We start from the raw sequence: 24,030 nt of genomic DNA, 5'->3' as shown, positions 1-24,030 counted from the left end.
TTTCATTTCTTGCCTTATATTAATTAGATGTGGGCTACTTGCCTATATTTTTATGCCATACTCTTCTGTATTTTATCTTTATAATAACTATTGATGCCTGGTGGCACAAACTGTCTATAACTCCACTTCTAGGGGACCCGACCTCCTAGGGTATCAGGTACACACGTGCAGTACACAGATATATATGTGGGCAAGACTCATGAACACCACAGGGGATAAATGAATCTTAAAAAAAATTAAAAAGTGGTTCACTTTGAAAGTTTTGATTTACTTGTCCTGAACCCAAAATGTTATACTGAGGGATTTAGAGAGGAATTTTTGTAGTTATAAAATGAGATATTCTAGTTATGTGCATACTAGAAATGTATAAAATTTTTAGAATGTGCATTTCTAAAAAAGGAAAGTAAACTCGCAAACATAAGCTTTCATCATATTTTTGAAGAAATGCCTCTTATTGAAGAAATAGGGCTATATTTTCCCTACTTTTTATGTTGAAAAGTTTCAAATTCTGACAACCTTAAAGGATAATGTAATGAACACAGATATCCTATGACTTATGAGTTGTATGTTTGTTAATGCATTTCCAGTCTCCTTTGGATCTTGCCATGCTCCTTGGCACATTCATGCCACTGCTCTGCTCCTCCATTTTATTTAAAGCTTATGTCTGCTTTTCTGATTTCTTTCTCCAGCTTATAGAGCACAAAGGAGGCTTCCTGTAGCTGCGAGGAGCAAGGCTGTAGGAGCAGGCATCAGACTTTTCCTTGTTATAGTAGCACTTCATCTTAGAAGGTCCCCACTTAGAAGGACTTAGAAGGACTTCAGGACCCGTCTCAGTCACCCACTTTGTAATTAATGCTGCCAGTTCTTCCTTTGCCCATAGGTGATTCAAAGTATGTTGCTTAGTTTTCACACAGCTGAGGATTTTATAGCTATCTTTCTGTTGCTGGTTATTAATAATTGATCAGTAAATATGTTTTGTATTTCACTCCTCTGGTGTGAATTTTGAATTTTGAATTTGTCTCATAGTCCAATACATGGTCGCTCTTGGTGAATATTTCCTGGTTCCTGGTAGGAAACTTATACAGTTCTTGAGTCCCTGTCTGCAGTACTGGTTCCCTTTTAGTTGGCTGAGGGTCCTTCCAAGGGTGCAGACCATTGTGGTGCTTGCTTGATTCATTTGTCATTTGCTGGAGAGACACACTAAAGCTGACAGCGACAATTGTAGAATTACTGGAGCTGTCCAAGCCTAGAGACTGTCTCACCACTGTGAAGCCACCCTCCTCCTGCCTCTGACCTGTTGGTCTGTTTCTTCCCTCTTGCAGTCAAGGTCATTTAAATAAGTTTGCATTCTTGGGTTTCTGATTGGTTCTAAGGACTCATGAGGATGATCCACTTGCCAGTTGATTTCTATCATTGGGCAAGAACTTCAGGGGTCCCTTCGCGTTTTCACATACTCAGAGGAAAGTTTGTGCCAGTGTCACGCCCTGGAAACAAGATTCTTTCCTTAGTTATCTCGGTGCCAGGACTGAGCCAGGCTCCAGCATGATCAGCGCTGCTCTAGCACCGAGCTGCACTTCTAGACCCTGAGATTTACTGTTAATCCAGTTATTTAACAAAGTAATCATCCAAGAATATTGATAATTTAGTTGTTTCCACACTACTTTTTAAATTCACAAATCAGAAATGGAGTTATTTTTTAGTTAAGCATTTTAGGAGTAGAAAAGGCATCTTTGAGTGGTTTTATATGGAGAAATGAAACTGACCTAAAAGCAATTGTAATTATGTGTTCTAACCCTGATAAAGGAAGTGTGCTAAGGGTAGGGTCTTTCTCTGTGGCCCAAGCTCCTGTCTCAGCTTCCTCCTAGTGCTGGCATAAAACGTAGCACCGCTGCTCTTTATGTAGGCTCTAAAAGTCGGTCTTAACAATATAAAAGTAGGAAGTCACATGATGGAGAAAGAGCTTCAGGACTGATCAGTTAGGAGACATTTGTTTCTGTGATATGTAAGCTCTTCAATTAATAAACAAGCCAGGCCTCCATTGTGCCATTTGAAAGCATGTCAACCTTATTTAAGCAGCCACTTGATGACTGTAGTGTTTCGGCAGGTAAGCAAGCTCACTCACACTGAGGTTAAGCCGAGGCAGTGGATTGGTTCCTAACTTTTCTTACTTTTGCTGGAAACATCTTTGCAGGTTCCAAAGTGTTTCTGAAAAGCTGCACATGGAGTGCAAAGCAGAGATGGTAACACCTCTAGTGACGAACCCTGGGCATGTGTGCATTACAGACACCAGCCTGTATTTCCAGCCTCTCAATGGGTACCCGGTACGTAGATCTCGGGGCCATGTTCAGTGCTTGCTTCTGTCTTTCAGCTAAATTTTCCAGGAACCTGATGTTATAGTTACTATGCCCTCACATCTTGGGGAAGGTCAAAGTCGTTTGACAACCCTGTGTAGCAGTGTGGCTTCCTAGTGCCCTGTGTAGTTGGAGTAGATGCACACTCCCCCGTATTTCAGCCATTCTGAAGGACCTTGTACCCAGTAGTGCGTAAAGAAAGTCCGCCCCTCCTGACTATGGATGAGACTTCTCCTCCTGCTGGGAAGCTCGGGGTAAGACACCCAGAAAAGGCTGTGGTGAATGAGAAGCTGATGGTGAGAGGGGGACTGCTTGCTTCTCCTTCACTGCAGACAGTGGGTCTCTGGCTTCCGTGAGTGCTGGTGTAAGGTTCTCACAGCTAGTGTGGCATCATGTATGATGCCACAGTCAGCAGCTGTAGGACCGTCCCCTCCCACCATCTAGGAAATCATCTTCTCTTTGAGAACACTAGACCTAAAACTATGCCAGGAAGTGAACACAAACTCAGATCTCTACACCACACTAACACTAGTAGAGACTCACTGCTTGCTTTTCCAGAGATGGGCCTTTTCTGTGTGGGCCATGCTAGCAGGACAAGTCCCGTCTCTCTGGCCACACAGCTGTGCCGTTTGCAGGGAACCTTAACCACAGGGGGCGGGCATTTTCTGTGGAAGAAGAGAATGCTCTGGAAATTGTCTAGGCTTCATTGGCTCTAAACACCTCACTCAGACATGGTGTCATAACACTTTTGTTCACTAGATGGCGGCACATACTGGGCAAAGCTTCCAATGACATGGCACATGGCTGGCTGGCTTGGTGTTCTCTGATACTGGCTGCTACTGTTACTATTTTTGGTCAGAAACTTGCAGAAAATGTATGGCACCACAGCCTCAGGGGACACAGTGCACATGTGTTTATTCCCAACTCCTGGCCAGGCTTCCTCACTGATGCATAGCCTGGCTTTCCTGTCACCTGGGAGCAGGAATGTTGGAGCTCTGCCCTTTACCTAAGCATACAATATTTTCTAATTTTGACTCTCTCTTATTACTGTTTATTATTATTATTTCAAGTTCCAGAGAATCAATTTTTTTTCCTTTAAAAAAGTAACAGCTTTAATTATGTTTTAATTTATGAGCTTTAATACTCTGTAATATTAAGGAGATGAAAAACATAATTCTTTAAAATAAAAAAGATGATAGGGAAAAGCAAGCCCTAGAGAAACTCAGGGCTGGAGCAATGGTTCAGTAGTTAAGAGCATGTGCTGCCAGCCATGAGGACCAGAGCTAGAACCCTGGCACCCACAGCACATGGCATCCCATGCATCCCAGAAACCTCAGCGCAGAGCTGGGTGGAGACAGGTTCAGGGAGAGACCCTGCCCCAACAGATAGGTGGAGAGAGAGCAAGAGCGAGAGAGAGAGAGAGAGAGAGAGAGAGAGAGAGAGAGAGAGAGCAAGGGGCACCTGATGAATCCTCCTGGCCTTCACATATGAGTGAAGATGCATGTAGCCCTACATACTTAGGTGCCTGCAGACACTCTAAGGTACATCGACAATCAGACAGACAGACAAATAATTTTCTAAAAGAACAGACTTTTTGAATAGCTATTTATGCTCATTCCTGAATGTTCCACACTATACACTAACCCTTGTGATACCTGAAAGATGAAGGTACCATTTTCATCTGAGATTACTGACAAGGGTTAGAAACGTGTCCAAGCTAAATGTGAAACCAGGTATGATTTGTCCAAGATCTCACCTAGGTGTTCACCTGCAGCGCAGTGGGAAGGCAAGGATGGGCTTCTCTTCCTCCCTACTGTAAGATACAACCAAACAGTTTCTAACTGAGCTACAGTTGTGACACTTGACACTGTCTCTGTGCTTTTTAAAGAAACCTGTGGTCCAGATAACACTGCAGGATGTCCGGCGCATTTACAAAAGGAGGCACGGCCTCATGCCTTTGGTGAGTTCGGTTGCCTGTGGGGGAGTCAAGTCTGCAGTGTAGCGGCTGAATGACTTGTAGGCCCCTGCACAGGCCTGGAAGCACACATGTGCAGTCTGTGAGCATGTGGAAGCTAGAAATTGATACAGGAATTACATTTCTGGAAATAAGAGGTTCTATTGCAGAAAATATTTTTTTGTTCAAAGAGCAAAACGCTGGAGAGTTCTCCAGCTTCTTGCTCGTGAGTTTTCAGAGCTTCTGGCCTGAGGCTAGACCAGTGTTTGCAGAGCAGTCCAGTGTGCCTCCACCTTGTACCCACTGCAGGTGGGTCTCAGAGTGAGACTGGGAGGACCCTCAAAGTCCTTTAGTACAGGGAGAGCGAACAGGCAACCAGCCACAGCGTTTAATGTAGCCTTTGAGCTCAATGAAAGAGAAATAGGGAAGACAACCATTAAGGCATTGGGCTGCCTCTTCCCACCACGTCCCTCACCGTGCACAGAGCACACTTACCTTGGTCTCTCATAGGCATCTTAGAAATGAATCACCACTCAGGAGATGAGGCCACGGTGTTTTGGACTGACGTCAATATAAATTCATTTTCTCTTGCTGACTATAAGTAGTTTGGTTTTGTATTTTTAGGTTGTAAAATTCAAGCACTTTGCTACCTATTTTCTGTCCATTTGTAATGTTGGGAGAAAACCAAGGAAAACAGATCTGACTAGAAACCTGTGCTCTTGCTATAGGCCAGCAATGCCAGCAGAGCAACGAGATTCCTATTGGTTCGGCTTCCTGGCTGCCGGCCCGCGGCCCGAGGCCCAGCTGCTGCACAGACACAGAAAGCAGCCGTGAATCCAGGCTCTCCTGGCTGGCCTTTCCCATCTTACTTTGCCAGCATGGTGTCCAGGAAGCTTACCATTTTCTTTTCTCTCAAGACTTGGCCTTACTGTACTGACCAGATGGCCCAGAACTCATGTTCTCCTGCATCAGCCTCCTGAGTGCTGAGAACACATTCTGCTCATAGGTTTTTTTAAAAAAATAACCATAATTGAATGGGCTATTTGATTATTATTTTGTTACGTTTCATGGTTATTTAATATATGCAAGAAAGCTAAACATTTATATCCAGGAAAGAAATGTGGGATAATTGGCCATCTAATTTTAAATTTCAGAATTGTAAATTCATAAAAACTACTGTCAGTAGCAGTATTTAGTACCAAAGAGAATTACATTGTTTGTCTAAGGTATATCTCTTCATCTTAAGAAGTTTTAAGACCACAAAGATGAATATAGGGACACATATCCTTGAATCAAATTATAAATGTAAACAAGGTCGAAAACTCAAGTGTATAGATGCTTACCTGACTTTTAAGATTATGTACATATGTGATTTCAGGATGAACATGGTACTATTTGTTTATTTTTTCTGAATCTTTAGGGCTTGGAAGTGTTTTGCACAGATGACGACCTGTGTTCCGACATATACCTAAAGTTCTATGAGCCTCAAGACAGAGATGATCTCTATTTTTATATCGCCACGTACCTAGGTTTGCTGGTCTCTTTGTGTCTATTTATTGAAGGTAGATAAGCACCTAAGAAGCTGGGACAGCAAGTAAGAGAACAGACACCATTTTGCCATAGTTATACTTGTTTGTTCTCTGATATAATATCTTAAAAACAAGAGAAATGTGAATTTATTCTGGTAATAGTTCATTTGTATGTTTTTAGAGCACTGGATGAATGTGTTTAAATAAGTCCCCATTTTAATGACCTCCAACTTGAGTGAGTTACAAAGAGTCTACTCAAGTGTTTTTATGTCCGATCACGTCATGATTTAATTTTGTTCTAAGGTGGGAGAGGATGTTTGTGTAGGTGAATGCCCAGGTTACCACCAAAGCCGCTCCCTCCCTCTGCTCTCCAGCCACTGCTCCTTCTGTCTGAACTCGCTTCTAAGTTTGTTCAAGCTTTGCCCAAAGGGCCAAGAGCTAGAATAAAGAAATGTTTCATGTTTTAAAGCCTTTCCTGGTAGTTAATTAGAAACTTGGTTAAAAGGAAGTAAGAATACAGAAATAGCCAAACAGCGTAGGAGCTAGTTGTTTGATACATCCCTGGAAGAGGTTAGATTCAGAAAAGCAGAGTTTTCTAAACAAAATGGCAAATCTACTCATTTGTGGGAAAGTTGAGTCATCCCAGCCTTTCTAAATCCAAAATTCTCACTAACAGGCCATTTTTCCTTCCTGTTTGTTCTGGTTTGACACTTAGTCCTGCTGCAAAATCCCCCTTTTTCTTTGGAGTTTTGTTTTTCTGGAGTTCATAGAGAACATGTAGCGGACAAACTGGCAGCGGCCCACCTCTTCAGAATCTATAGAAAGCTTGATTAAGCCTAGGTGGTTTTGTTATGGCTTCATAAAAAATGTGGGGGCAGTGTGTGCAAGTGGCCATGTTTCTTTTTTCTTTTTTCTTTTTTTGTTTTTTTGAGACAAAGTTTCTCTGTATAGCCCTGCTGTCCTGGAACTCACTTTGTAGACCAGGCTGGCCTCAAACTCAGAAATCTGTCCCGAGTGCTGGGATTAAAGGTGTGTGCCGCCACGCCTGGCTGGCCATGTTTCTTAAAACTGTCCAAACCCATCACGTTCTGTAGAACTCTGTGCTACTCACTGTGGACTTGTCATCTGTTGTCACACAATACTTGTGTATTCACGGCATATTCTCAGTAGTTGTAAAGTTATGTAACGTCTGGGAGTGGCTTGATAGAAGTTCAATATACTTGATAACTTCTTTTCCTGGATCTGTGTGAGAACAAATGAACATTTGAGAAGCTGGTAGAAGGAGCCACACTCAGTAGGCTTGTTCCGTCCGACACATTAAGTCAAAGCTAGCCAGTGCCCTGCGAAGGGCAGTGACTGCCAAGGCCTCTCTCCCCTCAGAACACCACGCTGCAGAACACACTGCGGAGAGCTACATGCTGCAGTGGCAGCGAGGGCACCTTTCCAACTACCAGTACCTGCTCCACCTCAACAACCTGGCCGACCGCAGCTGCAATGACCTGTCCCAGTACCCTGTGTTTCCATGGATAATAAGTGATTACTCCAGCCCAGAGCTAGGTGAGTGCAGCCATGCATGGGTTCCAATGCGGAGCTGCTTCCAAAGGGAAGCATGTTGTCTTAGTTAGGATCTACTGCTGCGAACAGACACCATGACCAATGCAAGTCTCATAAAGGACAACATTGAATTGGGGCTGGCTTACAGGTTCAGAGGTTCAGCCCATTATCATCAAGGCAGGAACATGGCAGTATCCAGGCAGGCATGGTGCAGGAGGAGCTGAGAGTTCTACATCTTCATCTGAAGGCTGCTAGTACAGTACTGGCTTCCAGGCAGCTAGGATGAGGGTCTTGAAGCCCATGTCCACAGTGACACACCTATTCCAACAGGGCCATACCTTCTAATAGTGACACTCCCTGGGCCAAGCATATATACACCATCATATTCCTTTTTATATCATATTTTATTATAGGACAAACTTGGGCTCATTTCAGTTTTCTCAACAAAGACTGCCAATTTCTATTTCAAAATATTAGACAAATGTTATATAGTGTTTTATGTGTATTTACACATTTGCGAAGGTCATACATAAAAAATAAGTGCATAATTTTAATTCAGTCTTCCTGTTATTATGTGTTGTAAGTGACAAGTTTAAAAATATTTAAGTTTCTCACTATAAATTTTAAGTTAGTTCATTATTTTAAATTTACATTGTAATTTTAAATACCAAAAAAGGAAATTAATAATCAGGCATCTACTATGGAGCATTTAATCACAGGGGGAAGTGGAAGTCATCCATAGTCATTATGAGGGGTGACTACACTCAGGCCTCTGTTCCTATGAAGAAATACCTGAGGAACCCACGTTACAGGAGGGAAGATTGATTTCAGCCCATGGTTTCAAAGGGTTCAGTGATCATAGCAAGGAGGCATTAAGCAGAGCCAGGAGGCATGGCAGCCAGGAGGCATGGCAGCCAGGAGGCATGGCAGCCAGGAGGCATGGAAGCCAGGAGACAGAGAAAGGGAATATGGCAGAGGGCTAGGAAAAACACAGCCTGGAAACCATGTCCCTAGCCACCTTCTCCTCCAAAGGCCCCGCCTCCTACTTTTCACTGCTTTCGAACAATGACATCTTATTAGGAATGAACTAAAGGGTCAGTCCATTCATTAGTATGCAACCTCCTTATCCCCATCTGACTGTCTCAGGAAATGCCAGTGCAGACCCATGCAGAGGCATGTTCCCAGGCCACTCACGCTGGCACTCAAGACTATCAACCACAAGTAGCACTGTCACATTTTTATGGCATTAACACTTCTTTCTTTTTCCCTTAAATAATGTTCCTAAAATTTGTTAATATTGTAATTTTATATCATAACATTTTAAAATTATGTATTATAAACAAAGAGTTCTTTTAACAATTTAGTGAGTTGAACCTTGTCATTAAAAGTGCTAACCAATTGTTTAGGAATATATTCTTGGTTCTATTTTTTGGTTAATTTTCAAATCTTTGATTTTCTAATGTTACTGATGGCACAGTGTAATTCAGACATAGAGCATAAACCTTAGCAGACAAATATGAGTTTAAAATTTGTTTTGGAGTTTTATTTGGAATTAGCCTTTCTTTGATTTTGATTAGAAAGTAATTTAAAATGACACTTTTTTCTTTCTTTTTCTTTCCCTATTCCTTCCTTCCTTCTTTCCTCCCCCCTTCCTTCCTTCCTTCCTTTTCTCTCTTTCTTTCTTTCTTTCTTTCTTTCTTTCTTTCTTTCTTTCTTTCTTTCTTTCTTTCTGTTTGGAGGTTGGGGTGTGTGGGTGCATATGCCACGGAGAACCCATGTGGAGTTCAGAGGACACTTTTGTGTGAGTCCGCCCACGCCTTCTACCATGTGGGTCCTAGGGATTGAACTCTGGTTGTCAGGCTCCATGGCAGGTGTCTTTACCCACAGATTCATCTGGCTTGTTGCAAAACATAAAAACCCAAAAACCTTATATTCTGGGTATCTCATATTTACAAATGTTACTTTTAAGAAAATGTAGTTTTGTTTCTGGATTTTTTTGTTTTTGTTTGTTTATATGTTTTATTACTTTTGTTTGTTTACTTGTTTGGGTTTGCAGCTTTATAAATGATACAGGTACTTACTACGTGTGGATTTATCTCAGGTTTTAGAACTACTTTATAGAAGTAGGTGTGAGCTTGGCTCATTTCAGGAGAGTAATGGTATAATGCTACTGTGTTTATATTCACAGATTTGTCAAATCCTGCAACCTTCCGAGATCTTAGTAAGCCAGTGGGAGCCCTAAATGCGGAGCGACTGGAGAGACTGCTGGTATGGTGTGGGGCTCTTTGCTTCTAAGCAGCACTGCAGGACATGGCCTGTGCTTACTCAGTAAATGAAGCCCAGTCCCTAGACTTAGGTGTGCTGTGTCAGGACACCCTCACCCTTTTGCTGCTGTGACCACTGCTCCTGTGTGCTCTGCTTTCATTTGGGAAGTGGGAGGATAACCTACTTGAATTATTTTCATGCAGATCTTGTTTGACAAATTGCAAAAGCAATGCACAAACGTAGCAGCGTGTATTTTCATATTCTACTTGCCTTTAGCTCTGGGAAGTGACTGCACTACCAGCCTCCTCCCACCTTCCCTTGAATCCAAAGATAAAAGATACACACAGTTTTTTCTTTACAACTTGCCTTCTTAGAGCAATTGTTGGGTGCTACTATCTCTTACCGGGAAAAGCGTGCCCTTACTAATTTCTTATCTCTGTCTCTTCCACCTGCCCTAAACTTCAGTTGCTAAACTCCCCTGGCCACCCACCAGTAGGAGTAGTCTGTCTGGCCACTCCGTTTTGAGATCTCACATGGTTGCCTGGTTCTCCTCTCTCCAAAGCAAGGTGAACTCTATCTCCTGCCTTGCGTCCCATTCCTAGCTCCAGGGACCCGGAAGTCCTGCTTGTCACTTCTGCCCAGCAATTGACCCATGACTTTCATTACTGACAGATCAAGAACCAATTGGGGAACAGGACCTTTGCATCAGACCCTCTCCCTACACGCAAAATTACATCTGTTTTGTTGGATGTCAGCACCATCAAAACCTAGAAAATCAGAGTCCGCCTTCTCATTGTCCCTCTGCTGTTACTAAGGCAGGAATGGGGAACGTAGTGTATCCGGATCTCTGCTAAGGGTTGACGCCTCGGGCAGTTCCTGTCTCAGAGTCAACATGGAGCTGTTTATTCTTTTGTTGTAGACTCGATACCAGGAAATGCCTGAGCCAAGATTCATGTATGGGAGTCACTACTCTTCTCCAGGCTATGTGCTCTTTTACCTCGTTAGGATCGGTAAGGCTCAGGCATCAGTGGTGTCTAAGCACTGAGCCATCTGTAAAGCCCTAGTGCACTGTTTAATGTTAGTTCTCAGATAACTCTACAGTCTGATTTAACCCTGACTTTTTTCCCTCTAGCACCAGAGTATATGCTGTGTCTACAAAATGGAAGATTTGATAATGCAGATAGGATGTTTAACAGGTTTGATAAAACACTTCACCATTGTTAAAACTTTCTGATTATATATGTACAGTATGCTTTTTAAAAATTGTATATATAAACAAAAGTAAGAAATACAAAACCTGAAAGATCTGGAGCCATATACCTTTAAGCCTCAAGAGACATAGTCAGTCAGATCTTTGTGAGTTCTAGGCCCACCTGGTCTACATACAGAGTTCTATGACAGCTAGGGCAACCTAGTAAGACCTCTCTTAAAAACAAATTGTTTCTTTCAAACTTTTCGTAATGTGTGTGCATATAGGAAAATACATGTTTTTAATTATTCTAATTGTATTTTATGCATATGAGTGCTTGTCTGCATTGTCTGCATGACCACCATGTATATGCTGTGCCCACAGGAGCGAGAAGATTTTTCTGGAACTGGATTTACAGACAGTTATGGGCCACCATGTAGGTGCTAGGAATCCAACCCACGTCTTCTAGAGGAGTAGCAAGTGCTCTTAGCCACTGAGCCATCTCGAAAGCCCTAGAACAGAGTTTTGTTTGTCTTGTTTTGTTTTGAGACAATTTCTCTGTGTAGCCCCGATTGTTTTGGAACTCAATCTACCTTAGGCCAGGGTGGCCTCCAATTCTGAGATCTGCCTGCCTCTGCCACCCAATTGCTGACATGTGCCACCATGTGAGGTTAAAGAACAAAGTTTTAAATGTAGATTTTCCTCCTGTCCTGCGCAGGCTGAGCAGGTTTTTTCCCATACTATCTTGAAATAATGCTTTTAAAAATCACTATGTCATGTTTTAAACTATGCCCTAATTTACTCTAACTATTATTCTCTATTGGGCAATTAGATTAGTCTCCCCAATTTTTATTATTCTTAATAATTCTGCTATGGTGAAAGTGTTAAAATTGGCTTCACATTTATATGATTAACATTTCCCTACCAGAATACAAAAAGTGAACAAAATCCTTTTGTGTCTCACCATGACTGTGGTCTGATCTTTTCTGGCATCACAAAGCAGTTGCTATGGTATCATCTAGGATGTGCACCTTCCACGGCAGTGTGCATGTGGTGGTGTGAATGGTGTCCCCTAGGGCCTAGCGAGTGTAGTTCCCATGGCAGAGTGCTTGTGGTCCTGTGGGGTGGGCTTGGTTCACTCTTCTGTGGTCTAGTGAAGTGCCACCAACCCACTGGGCCATACTTTTCTTTTTGGTCACATGGATGTTAAAAGTTGTGTCCGTGAGAAAGCTAGAGCAGCAGAGCCTGGAACTGTAGGGGTCAGTGGAAGGGTGCAGAGCGGAGCCTGCAGCTGCTGCCATCTCCATAGCTCGGGTTTATCAGCACAACACTCTTTTTCATGTCTAGTATTGCAGAAACGTGGAAAAACTGTTTGGATGGTGCAACGGATTTTAAAGAGGTAAGTAGCCTAGGAAGCTGGTGATCTATAGGGTTAGGGTTTCTGAATGCTTTAAAATACGTTTGTATAACCCCGACCTGCACCTTGCAGTTGATTCCAGAATTCTATGATGAAGACGTCAGCTTTTTGGTCAATAGTCTGAAGCTGGATCTGGGAAAGAGACAAGGCGGGCAGATGGTTGATGACGTGGACCTTCCAGCCTGGGCCTCAAGTGAGCCTCCTGAGCGTGCCAAGTGCAGTGCGGTTGTGCTGTTATCTGTTGTGGGGTGGTGCTTGGGAGTTTTAAATATTCCTACCTCATTTAACTAGAATCTGTCTATCCCAGCCAGAAGTGTGCTGAGTCTACATTGCAAGGAGATTGATATATATTTGACAGGTCCAAATGTTGTAAAAATGGTTCCTGCCACTTTTTTTAGAAAAAAAAATATGTAAGATGAAGAATAAAAGTCATTAGAAATATGTATATCTTTAAAAGGAAAAAAACATAGAAGTATGCATGTCTTTCCAAGTTTTATACACACATGGATAAGTATAAGAAATGAAAGAAAATACAACAAAGATGGCCTAAAATTCTGATGACGTCTCCTCTGACAGGTCCCCAAGACTTCCTGCAGAAGAACAAGGATGCCTTGGAAAGCGGTTACGTGTCTGAGCACCTTCATGAGTGGATTGATCTGATATTTGGCTATAAGCAAAAAGGGAGTGAGGCCATAGGGGCCCATAACGGTATGTGATATTGGCTGACATTTCACTTACTGTCATGTGAGAATGTGGGCACACAAGCTGGAGTCCCAGACCTCAGGAGGCTGAGGAAGGGAGAGCATGAGCTCAGAACCAGTCTGGGCTATGTCCAGACTCTGCAAACCAAGTAGACTCTGTGATAGAAGAGTGCCAGCGATGCCTGTGAAGACCAAAGCAGTCTGCCTCACCGGCCTCAGCACTTACTGCCTCAGTTTCTCCGTCAGGAACGAGGTACTTGACTGACTCAAGTGAGGTGCAGGCACTCCAGTACTGTGACTCACGCTTCTCTAAAGGAGAAGGTAATGCTAACTAAGGAAGGTACAAGATAACAGCCCAGCATGGCTTCCAGTACAGCTTTGCTCACAACATAACAGCACGTTAACATTTACTTAGTTTGAACATTAATCTGTTTCACAGATGAAAATAATTTCTTTGAACACAGGTTTAAGTTGCTTACATTCTGGGCAGAGTATATATAACTAAATGTACACTTTTTTCAATAGTGTTTCTATCTCTCCTTCAGTGTTTCATCCCCTGACCTATGAAGGTGGTGTAGACTTGAACAGGTATGTAAAAGTTTACAAGGGTTTTTGTTTCACTATAAAACAGTTCCATCTGAATTATTAATATATGTATTGAGAAGTTAAATTATGAAATTATTTATGTCTTGCTTTCAAGGTGCTAAAACACAGAAAGTGGGGGCCAGAGAGATAACTCAGCAGTTAACAGCACTGTTAGCTCACTGCTGTTGGAAAGGATTTGAGTTTGATTCCTAGCACCACCCATGTTTGGCAACTCAAAGCTATCAGGGACTCCAGCTCTGAGGAACCTGGTGCTCATTTCTGGCCTAGTCAGGCACCCGTACATGTGTGGCCTTCCCTCACACACATTCACAAATAAATAAAAATAATAGTAATCAATCATTTAAGAAAGAATGTATTACGGAAAGGTGTGTGAAGTTTAGTCCTTGCCTATAGTGGCTTTGTGAGGTTTTGTCTCCCAGCTGATCTGCATTGTTTGGACCTGAACCTTGTGCTTTATGTAATGTTCTGTAATTCTCCCTAAAGCATTGAGGATCCTGATGAAAAAGTAGCCATGCTGACCCAAATTTTGGAATTTGGGCAGACACCAAAACAGCTGTTTGTGACACCACATCCTCGAAGGATCACCCCCAAGTTTAAAAGTTTGTCCCAAGCCTCCAGCTACAACGCTTCTCTGACAGACTCCCCAGGTGAGCCTTGTAAAGAGTGAATGTAGAGAGGCCTTTTGTCTGTATTTATGATTAACATGATTCTGAAGAGTTTTGAAGCAGAGATTAAACATGGACTCCTGAGTTGCTCAGAGATGTCTGCCTTTGTAGGAGGTGTTGGCTGCTTCAGTGGCAGAGGCCTACCCTGTAGTACATGCCCAGCCTTGGGCTCAGCCCCAAGCACCACAAAACAAACAAACAAACACACATATTTGTTCTACTCCTGTTTCTGTTCTAGGTTGTTTGTTGAAAAGAATGAAGTCACTTCTTTTCTGGTCATGTATTATGACTGTGATTTCCCTGGCTCCTTCCTTTTCTGCGGTTTTAAAGCTACTGCCCCGTGCTTTGCAATACTGGCAGATATATACTCCCAGACGTGCATGCTTTTACAGTCACCTACACCACACTTGTCTAGAAGACCTGCCCTGGCCTTGACTCTGCCAAAGCCACATACAGGTCTTGAATTCAGCTCAAACTGCTTTGCTTTTTAACTTGGATCTCATCTCTTCTCTTCTCTTCTCTTCTCTTCTCTTCTCTTCTCTTCTCTTCTCTTCTCTTCTCCTTTTCTCTCTCCCTCTTTTAACAATTTTCTATTAACATGTGGCAAGTGTATATAGAGGATCTCCTCTCTCCAGGCCCCCGTGGCTGCTGAGATAAACTTTAAGAAAGGAGGGGTCCATGCACCTCCATCCACATAACCACGTTCTTATCTCATAGAGCCTCCCAGGAGGAGCCACGTGATGTCCCACAGCCTCTCATCAGCAATGCATTTTCTTTCCTTCCAGTTTTGTCTCATGACACCCAGGCATGCTGAGCCTTTCAGGCATGCTGCTACAAGAATAGCTAAGCCCCCTCTCCAGCCCCGCCCGTCCTGTGAGGGCTTGAGAAGGACAGCCTAACGTGCCATGTGAAGACATCCAGGGTAGTCAGGTTACTGTCCTCTTCCCTTAGTCACCAACCCTAGCCACCATCGTGTGACCACGTGAGACAGGGTAAATACTCCAGCTTCTCTTCATGCAGAAGTGAGAGTGCTACTGCTCCCCTTGAGGAACGAGAACCCATCTTTGAGTTCTCGTTTTCTTTCTCCTTCTCAAAACCAAAATAAAGCATCAGGGTTCCTAAGCAACTGTTGGGTTGTCCAAAGGAAGGGGCTGAGAAGGAAGTGGCCACTCAGACTTTTATTTCCTGTCATGCCTAAGCAACTGGTCAAGTCAGGACTTTGCAAACACTAGGAAGCCTGGAGCTCTCAAGGCAATGGTGGATGTAAAATTGTTTCCTTGGCTAGTATTGGGCTGTATGATAAGTGCCTTTGAAAGTGTATTTTCCTTAACATCGATAGAGTATCCTGTGGATCTGAAACAGTTGCCATTCTGTAGTTTCCTGATTCGCTTAGCACCTGTGTCATGTAGTTTCTCCAGGGGAGGAGTCGTTTGAAGACCTGACTGAGGAAAGCAGAACTCTGGCCTGGAGTAATATCGCCAAGCTGCAGCTACATGAGCAGTACAAGATCCACAAAGAGTAAGAGTGCCTCGCCAGCTTCTCATCCTGCAGTCCGCAGCCTGTGGGCTCGCAGCTCAGAGAGTTACATTACAGTTCATAACAATACCAAAAGTGCAGTTAAGAAATAGCAATGAAGTAATAACAATAATAAAATAATGCTGTAGTGGCGGCCACCGACACTTGGTGAACTGTGTTAAGGGGTCGCGGCCTTAAGAAAGTTGAGACCACCTAGTCTGTTTAAAAGCTGGGAGTTTGGCATGGGAGTGAACTGTAAAAGACAGTCACATGGGAAATTGTCCATCTAATGTTTCCTTCATTGGTTCTGGCCTTCAAAATGTCTATGCAGATTTGTGAAGTCAAGGTAGCAAAGGGAAATGAGTTTGGGTCGCCATGCTTGCCCGTCTTATCCCTGCTGTCATATGGTGTTCTAGGATGAGGTTAGCCGCACACAGCCTGGAGCGTTGTACCTCTAAGCTGTACATACCACCCCTCAAACCTTAAGAAGTGGGAAATTATAGAACAAGCACGTTTGTCATCAAGCTTTGAATTTACTGGTACTGTAGGAAAAGGTACATCTTAAAAACATATTAATAACAAGGCCAGCATGGCCATGCAGTTGTTGAGGTGGGAATTTAGGTTCCTAGAGGCCAAGTGAAAGCCAGGCAGGTAGGGTGGCCATCTGTAATCTCAGAACTCAAGAAACAGAGCCAGAGGGTCCCTAGGCAAGCTGGCTAGCTGGAGAGTCAAGGAGAGACCCTGCCTTAATAAAGTAAGTGGAGAGCCATCAAGGGAGACATCTGACATCAACTGTGGGACTCCACATGCACAGACTCCCAAAGATACATGCTAGCTTCTCTTAAACCCCGCCCCCCCAAGGCATCTAGGAAGTGACCATGTAGTCCAAGACAATGCGGTGAAGGTGTGAATAAACCTCTAGTGCTTATACAAGTAACAGTGATTGACCTCAGATGTTCTTTAAAGGGGCCTACTAGACCCACATAGATACACATTGGCAGACATTAGAGACAGTGTGTTCTGATGGAAAGAAGCCAGCGAAGGTAGAGAGTGAGTGTCACCACTTTGGGGATGGTCAGGTAAGGCAGGATTGTAGGAGAAACAGTTTCCACTTGCCAGACACATGTTCAGCATTGTCTGCTGCAGCTTGGAGAGCAAAAAGGGGGAATGTTTTATAGTAGCAGAGTAAAGGTGGCCATTGCTAAGGATTGGCTTGTAGTGGCAGGGACATGTGGAAAACAGTCCAAGTGAAGAAGCTACACAGACAAAATGAAGGAAGCCTAGAAAAAGTGTCCTCACACACAGCCGACGGTAATCTATGAAACTTTGCTTTTCAACAGGGCGGTTACAGGGATAGCAGTGTCTTGCAATGGCTCTTCAGTCTTTACCACCTCCCAAGGTATGTATGTCTTCCTGCCTGAAAAGCTCGTTAGCTGCGAGCACAGAATCGGAGCTAAGCTGTACTGGCATGTGCTGCTCCCATAGAAAATAGACTAGGAAATGTTTGTTGTAGTTTGCCAGAAAAGGGAAAGCTTCCTGATGCTGACATGGTTGCCTGGATGAAGTCACAGGCAAGAATTGTCTCTTGGCTATGGTCTGGCTTACTTCTGGCTACCTTACTGCAAGAGGTTCCAGGTCTGTTGTGTGGTGTATTAGTCAGGGTTTTACTGCTGTGAACAGACACCATGACCAAGGCAAGTTTTATAAAAAAAAACAACATTTAATTGGGGCTGGCTTACAGGTTCAGAGGTTCAGTCCATTATCATCAAGGTGGGAGCATGGCAGTATCCAGGCAGGCATGGTGCAGGAGGAGCTGAGAGTTCTATGTCTTCATCCAAAGGCTGCTAGTGGAAGACTGACTTCCAGGCAACTAGGGTGAGGATCTTATACCCACACCCACAGTGACACACCCATTCCAACCAGGTCACACCTATTCCAACAAGGCCACACCTTCAGATGGTGCCACTCCCTGGTCCAAGGATATACAAACCATCACATGTGGCCTACAGAACTCAGAATGGCGTGGAGTAGTAGCCAGGGTGGAGGCTGACCTGGGCTGTTGTGGTGGTGCATGTTAGCTTGTGGAGTGCAGGTTTGCTGCTAGCTTTACCTTGATATTCAGCATATAGCTCTAATTTTTTTGTAGGATATAATATGACATTGAATTCTAATATTGATAGTTTACCTGTGCCTTATTAATAAGACTTAAAACTATATCTTAATGGTACATTAGACTTTGGTTACCCTGATCTGTGAAAACATTAGCAATATTCATCTCATACAGCACGTGTGTTTTCCTGGAGGTGTGTTAACATCACTGATTGAAGTGTGTCCCAGTGGGAAGGGAATATAGTGCTGAGCCTTAGCGTCAGCACAGCCGGTTCTGACAGAGCTAGTGATTGTTTCCTTGTCTTCAGTCCTGGATTCCCACAGGAGACTGTAGTTCCCACACATGGCGTTTAGAACTGATACTGTACAGCTAAGTGCATCCAGGTAGATGAGTCCCCGCTACCACGTTCTGTTACTGTGCTGTGTTATCTACGGCATTTCATTCTCTTCACATGCCACCTGGGAGTCTGTAAAATAGGACTTTGCACAAGGTATACAGAATGAATGTATAGGATGCCACACTGAACACGTCAGGGAACCAACTGTGGAAGGAAGAGGACAGCTGGGTTTTGAAGATTTTTCAGCACTGTGTTGACCATTAAGCAGCCAGCAGACAGTTGTGTCCTTTAACAAAGGCTCTAGTGAAGTGGTTCTCAACCTTGTGACCCCTTTGGGGGTCAAATGATCTTTCCACAAGGGTCATACACCAGATATCCTGAATAGCAGATATTTATAGTACAAGTCATAACAGTAGCAAAATTATAGTTACAAAGTAGCAGCAAAATAATTTGATGGTTGGAGTCACCACAACATGAGGAACTGTATTAAAGGGTCACAGCGTCAGGAATGCTGAAAACTAGTGGTTAGCAGACTTTCTCTGACATCGTTTGTCAAGTCTTTCAGATGTTTGTATCCATGCAGCCTCGTGAACCGTGAGCTTTATATTTACGACCATCAGGCTTCAGGTCTTCACCAGCTTAGTAAACACTCCCACTGCTTTGTGGATTTGCTAAGTAAAAAGGATGAATTTTTGTACAAGTCAAAACTGTGTTTTTGTTTCGATTCCTGAAGTTTTAATTTTCAGGATTCATATTACTGGCTTATATACCTACTGATATTTGCCTCGAGGTTAGGATTTCTTCCTCAGATGCACAGTAGGCTTAGGTTCTGTGAATACTCATGGGACACCACCACCTGTGAGACTAGTACGTATGTTGTCTTTAACCTGGCAACCTCTAAGTAGGAGAACATCCTTGGTTTTGAGAAAAGTGTCGTGGCTGCTTTTGGTTTTGAAAAATGATCCAATTGTCTTCAGTAGATTTTGTGGTGAGTGCTCAGACCTGCCTAAAAGAATCAAAAGCAAATTGGAAAGGTGTCCCAAGATTAATGCCATCCCTCAAGAAAAGGTCCCATGCTGTTGTGTTTTATCTTCTGTGTTTGTTCTCAAGTTAGTGACCAGGAAAGCCTTACAGAGGTTTCAGGTTTATATATTTTCATGAATTCAGTTGCAAAGATTAGGTTGAAATATGAAGTTTTATTGTAGAGAAGAAATTTATTCAAAGTTCGTTCTGAGAGTGGACCATGTTGGCTATCTAGAAAGTAGGTTATGCATGATGGAATATCTGTATCAACATTCAAGTAAGTTGTAAGTCTTGGGTTTTATTTGTAGAACTAAAGGTTATCTCTGAGACTTTTGCCCCATGGTAGGTGACTGCTCTGTCATTGAGCCTCTCTTCTGGGTTCATAAGAGTTTGTGTTGGTGAATTTGCACAGGATCTCTTAGTCAAGGACATTAGACATTTGGGTAGCTTTTGTTATTTATTTTTTTTTTTCAAGACAGGGTTTCTCTGTGTAGCCCTGGCTGTCCTGGAACTCACTCTGTAGACCAGGCTGGCCTCGAACTCAGAAATCTGCCTGCCTCTGCCTCCCCAGTGCTGGGATTAAAGGCATGGGCCACCACGCCTGGCTCGACATTTGGGTATCTTAATTCCTGCATTATTAATTATTATTACAATTCTTTTATAAGTTAGTGGTTCTCCCAGCCAGTGTATGCACTTGATTGGCATCTGATCTGCCATAGGGCCTAAAAGCATTTGACAGGCACATTTACAGCTCTTATTGTGTCTGCACCCCGTATCCCTTCCAGGTTTATCTTCAACCTTACCTTTCTTTTCAGCTCCATCTGGTAGCTTTATAAAACAGGAGAGTGTTGGGCTAAGCTCAGGATTTTCAGTGCCTGCCTTAGGCACTGTTCCCTATACAACAAATCATTTCTCTTCCTCAGTAGAAAGGAAAAATAAATAAAAATACTTCTTTGGAACAAGAATGTCACTCTAGAATTAGGCTATTCATTTTTAAAAATTACTTCTATTGCCAAAATCTTTGTTTTCTTAAAATAAAAATCGAACCTGCAGAGATGGCTCAGTAGTTTAAAATACTTGCTACTCTTTAGAGAACATGGGTGTGGTTCCCTGCACACACATTGTAGTCTGTGTAACCATCTAGAACTCCAGTCCTAGGGAAGCCAACACTCTTTAGGCCTCACACACAGCGGGCACACATGTATTATACACATACATGCATGCAAAAACAAAACAAACACACAAACCTGTGAATCTTTCTTAAGCTTTGTTTTGATATTAAGGTTTCTGCCTCCCTCTTCTGTAGCTTTGCACTCACTTATGTGTGGGGCTTCACTGAGTCTGAAGAAGGCCTTTAGAAATGTCCTACTATACCATATCTGTGCTGCAGTTGTGGGGTTTCAGCTGATCATGAAGTTATTATACCTACTAGAATCTTACTGTTGGCAAGGTCTCAGACTATTCTAAACTAACTATATACTTAGTTCTCGGTGAAATGTCACTGATGCTGCCCTCTAACAGTTAGTAAGGGCCACTATCCTTTGGCATCTTAGGAAATCTTTCATGTCTATGTTCTGACTCCTAGATTCCACTTTGAAGATGTTTTCTAAGGAATCCAAAATGCTACAAAGAAGTATATCATTTTCCAATATGGTAAGTTCATTTATCAGTGTTATGGTAGAAGTTCATTGAGGGTTTGAGCATTTGCCTAGAATGTGCAAGGCCTTGCCTGAGTGAGTCTTGGATGTGGAGGGAGGCTTGGCATAAGGAAGGGAAGGGAGGGAGGCAGGAAGGAGGGAGGGCTTGTTTCTATGTGCTTCTTTCTAATACTAGAGTGATTTCATTTTAACCAAAAATCTTGAATACTCATAGAATTCTCCTTAATAAGTCTACCTTTTCTTTTAGCTATTCGAAAAGTAATATTTCTGTACTACTTAAATACTTTAGGTTCAGTGCTATAAAACAAGTTATTAAAGAATGTGCCTTATTTTTAAGGTCAATTCTCCAGGAGATTTTGAAATTTCATTAGGAACTGTGTATAATTTGCATAGCCACATGTCTGCAAAACAGAGAGGGGTATTTCATTCTTATGAATCTATTCCACATTAGCCACATTACTCCAGCCCTGTGGGAGCACAAGAGGCATCAAGATGGGTCAGTGTATTTCTGGCAAATTTGAGCATTTGGGAGAAAGCCCTACATCCAGACTTAGCCAGCTCTGAGCCCTGGGTAGTTTTGAGGAAAGCCATTATAGAAAGAATTTGGTATCAATCTTATCATACTAGTGAAGGATCTACGAATTATTACAAATGATTGATATCAACTCTTTTATATTTCAGGCTTTATCCTCTTGTTTACTGTTGCCGGGAGACACCACTGTCATAAGTTCTTCTTGGGATAACAACGTGTATGTATCCGCGCCTGCTTGTTTGTGATTAATTCTGCATACTTCGTGGCTGTCTCCCATGTGGATGAGAGGGATAAAAGGCCTTTCACGAGGAGACACACACTGGAGATGAGGACAGTATTACTGGATTCAAATGCCATTGTTTTAGTGTAAGAGTTTCTCCAGTTAGAATCTATTTTTCTAACTTTTAAACTCAGGTGAAATATAGCTAAGACAGTTGAGAAATAATCTAATTTCAAATTCAAATTTTGAATTTTTTTACTTAATAATACAAGAACAAGAAATTTGTAATTCCAGTAAGCTTCAGCAGTATAGAATTTAAGAAACAATATTTGTTACTTAAATGCATGTTTAAGAATCTTAAAATTAAGCTTGGATATTATTTTAATAGTTGTTGTTATCTTTTAGCTATTTTTATTCCATAGCATTTGGAAGACGCCAAGATACACTGATGGGACATGACGATGCTGTCAGTAAGATCTGTTGGCATAACGACAGGCTGTACTCTGGATCTTGGGACTCTACTGTGAAGGTTTATATACACTTAGTAACTGATAATGTTGGATCATAAACTATTGCGAGCCATTCAGCTTCCTATCAAAATAGTCAATCACTTCACTTTTTCAGAAACTATGTAAATAATATATAAAGATATATTATTATTGCCTCTTCTTAAATATTTTTTTATTTTTGATAGTTTGATACATGCAGATAATGTATCTTGATCATATCCAACACAAATCTCCTTTCCTTTTTACCCTGGACTCTCCCAGTACTTCCCCCTCCCATCTTCAGCTCCTCCTCCTCTTCTTTTAAACCCAGACTCCAATTAGTGTTTCCTGCATGGAAAATGGATGTAGGCCATCCACAAGAGCTTGAGTAACCCATCAGATGCCACACCCGGGAAGGAAAATGGCACCCCCACCCAACAAGTTGCCAATAGTTTCTTAGATAAGAACAGAACCTCATGGGGACCCCTCTTATTCATGATGGAATATTTTAGAAGTCTCATGCAGGTAACCACAGCTGTTGTGAGTTCATGAGAGCCATAGCCACGTCATATCAAGAAGACAACATTTCATAACACTCCTGCCTATCCTACAGACTGTTAGGACCTTTTTGTATGTCAGGAAACATCTTCTCTGACCCAGGTTGAGGGCAGCACCTACCAATGGGTCTAAACATATATTTAGAAGGCAGATTGGCAACTTGGATCTTCAGCAAAACAGCAATATTAGGCTTTCACCTAAGACCCTGGACTTCCCCACCTGTGGGCTTTTGACCAGGTTAATAGGACAAGACATGAATTCCTCCCTCTAGAGTAGGCTTCAGATCTAGTTGGAAAGCCATTGTTGTACAAAGGTCAGTCTAATAGCACACAGGGTCCACTGTTGGAAAAAAATCTGTTCACCTCCAGTGACTGACACTAAAAGCTAGCCAGCAAAGAAGAAATTTCTAGGTCGTTTCCAACTTGATTTCCTATATCCTTCAATACAAGTGTGTTGTGTCTTCAATAATAATAGGGTTTTACTATGCATTTATGCGCAGTGTGTTCAGCCCGGTGTTGACAGGCATGTTGTTCAGAAACAGAATCTGAAGAGAATCTTGTTTGATGACTGGAACTACTAGTTGATCAGTTAATCCTATCAGTGCAAGTGAAGTGGAAGAATCATTGAAAGATCAGTGCGTTTAGATGTGGAGCAAGCATCCGTGCAGCATTCACTGTTTCTGTGCTCCAGGATACCACAGGCCTTTTCTTCAGACTCGTCTAAGTCTTCCCATGCAAGCCACTCCAGTGCTCCTTATGTTAGGTTTCTAGTTTGAGTCTGTGGACAAGAAAAAAGAAAGAAACAAAAACTGTTATGTTCTTTGCAGAGTTTGTCAGAATTTTTTCTCCAACCTTATAGATATGTTTCCTGTATATAATTTTAGTAACTTGGAGGTTCAGGTTAGTTACTTCTTGAAACATTATTAGACACCACCACACTTCCGAATTCACATTCCCTTCATTCACACAGTGCTTCAGCTGCACGGAGCAGCACATTCAGGGGCTGGGCATGGACAGAGGCGGGTGTGTGCTAGCGGGGAAGGGCCCACGGGCGAAGCTGGACCTGGCCCAGCATCCACTGGCAGGCAGGCTGGATGGGAGGTTTTCTCAAATGTGTTGAGAATTTTGTATTAAGGTTTAAAAACCCCTTCTGCAATGTGCTTTGTCCTAGGTGTGGTCCGGTGTTCCTGCAGAAATGCCAGGAACAAAAAGACACCAGTTTGACTTACTGGCTGAGCTTGAACATGATGTCAGCGTGAGTCCAGCAGCAGAGCTCTAGGTCCAGAGCGGGGTGGGGAGGAAGTACCTGGCTTTGTGTGTGGTTTTCCCCTTCCTTTTTCATATTAGAGACTATAGGCA

At 42.6% G+C, this 24,030-nt stretch overlaps 1 protein-coding gene across 8 annotated transcripts in view; it reads left to right on the top strand.

Annotated features, from left to right (window-relative positions):
- The window catches only part of Nsmaf (neutral sphingomyelinase (N-SMase) activation associated factor), a 58,634-nt gene that overhangs the window by 24,128 nt on the left and 10,476 nt on the right, over positions 1-24,030 (top strand). For 5 of the 8 annotated variants that reach the window (XM_006537664.3, XM_006537662.4, NM_010945.2 and 2 more), the window contains 18 exons: positions 2,192-2,321; positions 4,240-4,311; positions 5,726-5,834; positions 7,215-7,391; positions 9,577-9,656; positions 10,573-10,663; positions 10,786-10,849; positions 12,190-12,241; positions 12,332-12,452; positions 12,836-12,967; positions 13,506-13,548; positions 14,050-14,213; positions 15,641-15,749; positions 17,087-17,145; positions 20,802-20,869; positions 21,556-21,623; positions 22,032-22,155; positions 23,843-23,926. In XM_006537664.3, the coding sequence (XP_006537727.1) occupies positions 2,192-2,321; positions 4,240-4,311; positions 5,726-5,834; positions 7,215-7,391; positions 9,577-9,656; positions 10,573-10,663; positions 10,786-10,849; positions 12,190-12,241; positions 12,332-12,452; positions 12,836-12,967; positions 13,506-13,548; positions 14,050-14,213; positions 15,641-15,749; positions 17,087-17,145; positions 20,802-20,869; positions 21,556-21,623; positions 22,032-22,155; positions 23,843-23,926 (1,747 nt within the window). Of the gene's footprint in view, positions 1-2,191; positions 2,322-4,239; positions 4,312-5,725; positions 5,835-7,214; positions 7,392-9,576; positions 9,657-10,572; positions 10,664-10,785; positions 10,850-11,226; positions 11,781-12,189; positions 12,242-12,331; positions 12,453-12,835; positions 12,968-13,505; positions 13,549-14,049; positions 14,214-15,640; positions 15,750-17,086; positions 17,146-20,801; positions 20,870-21,555; positions 21,624-22,031; positions 22,156-23,842; positions 23,951-24,030 lie in introns of those variants that run through there. The other 3 variants (XR_390314.4, XM_011249944.3, XM_030253309.1) reach the window with 3 other exon arrangements.

Source organism: Mus musculus, chromosome 4 (genome assembly GCF_000001635.26).
Source record: "Mus musculus strain C57BL/6J chromosome 4, GRCm38.p6 C57BL/6J".
NCBI lineage: Eukaryota > Metazoa > Chordata > Mammalia > Rodentia > Muridae > Mus > Mus musculus.
The sequence above is the reverse complement of the archived record's forward strand: the minus strand, read 5'-3'. Positions and strand labels throughout refer to the sequence as shown.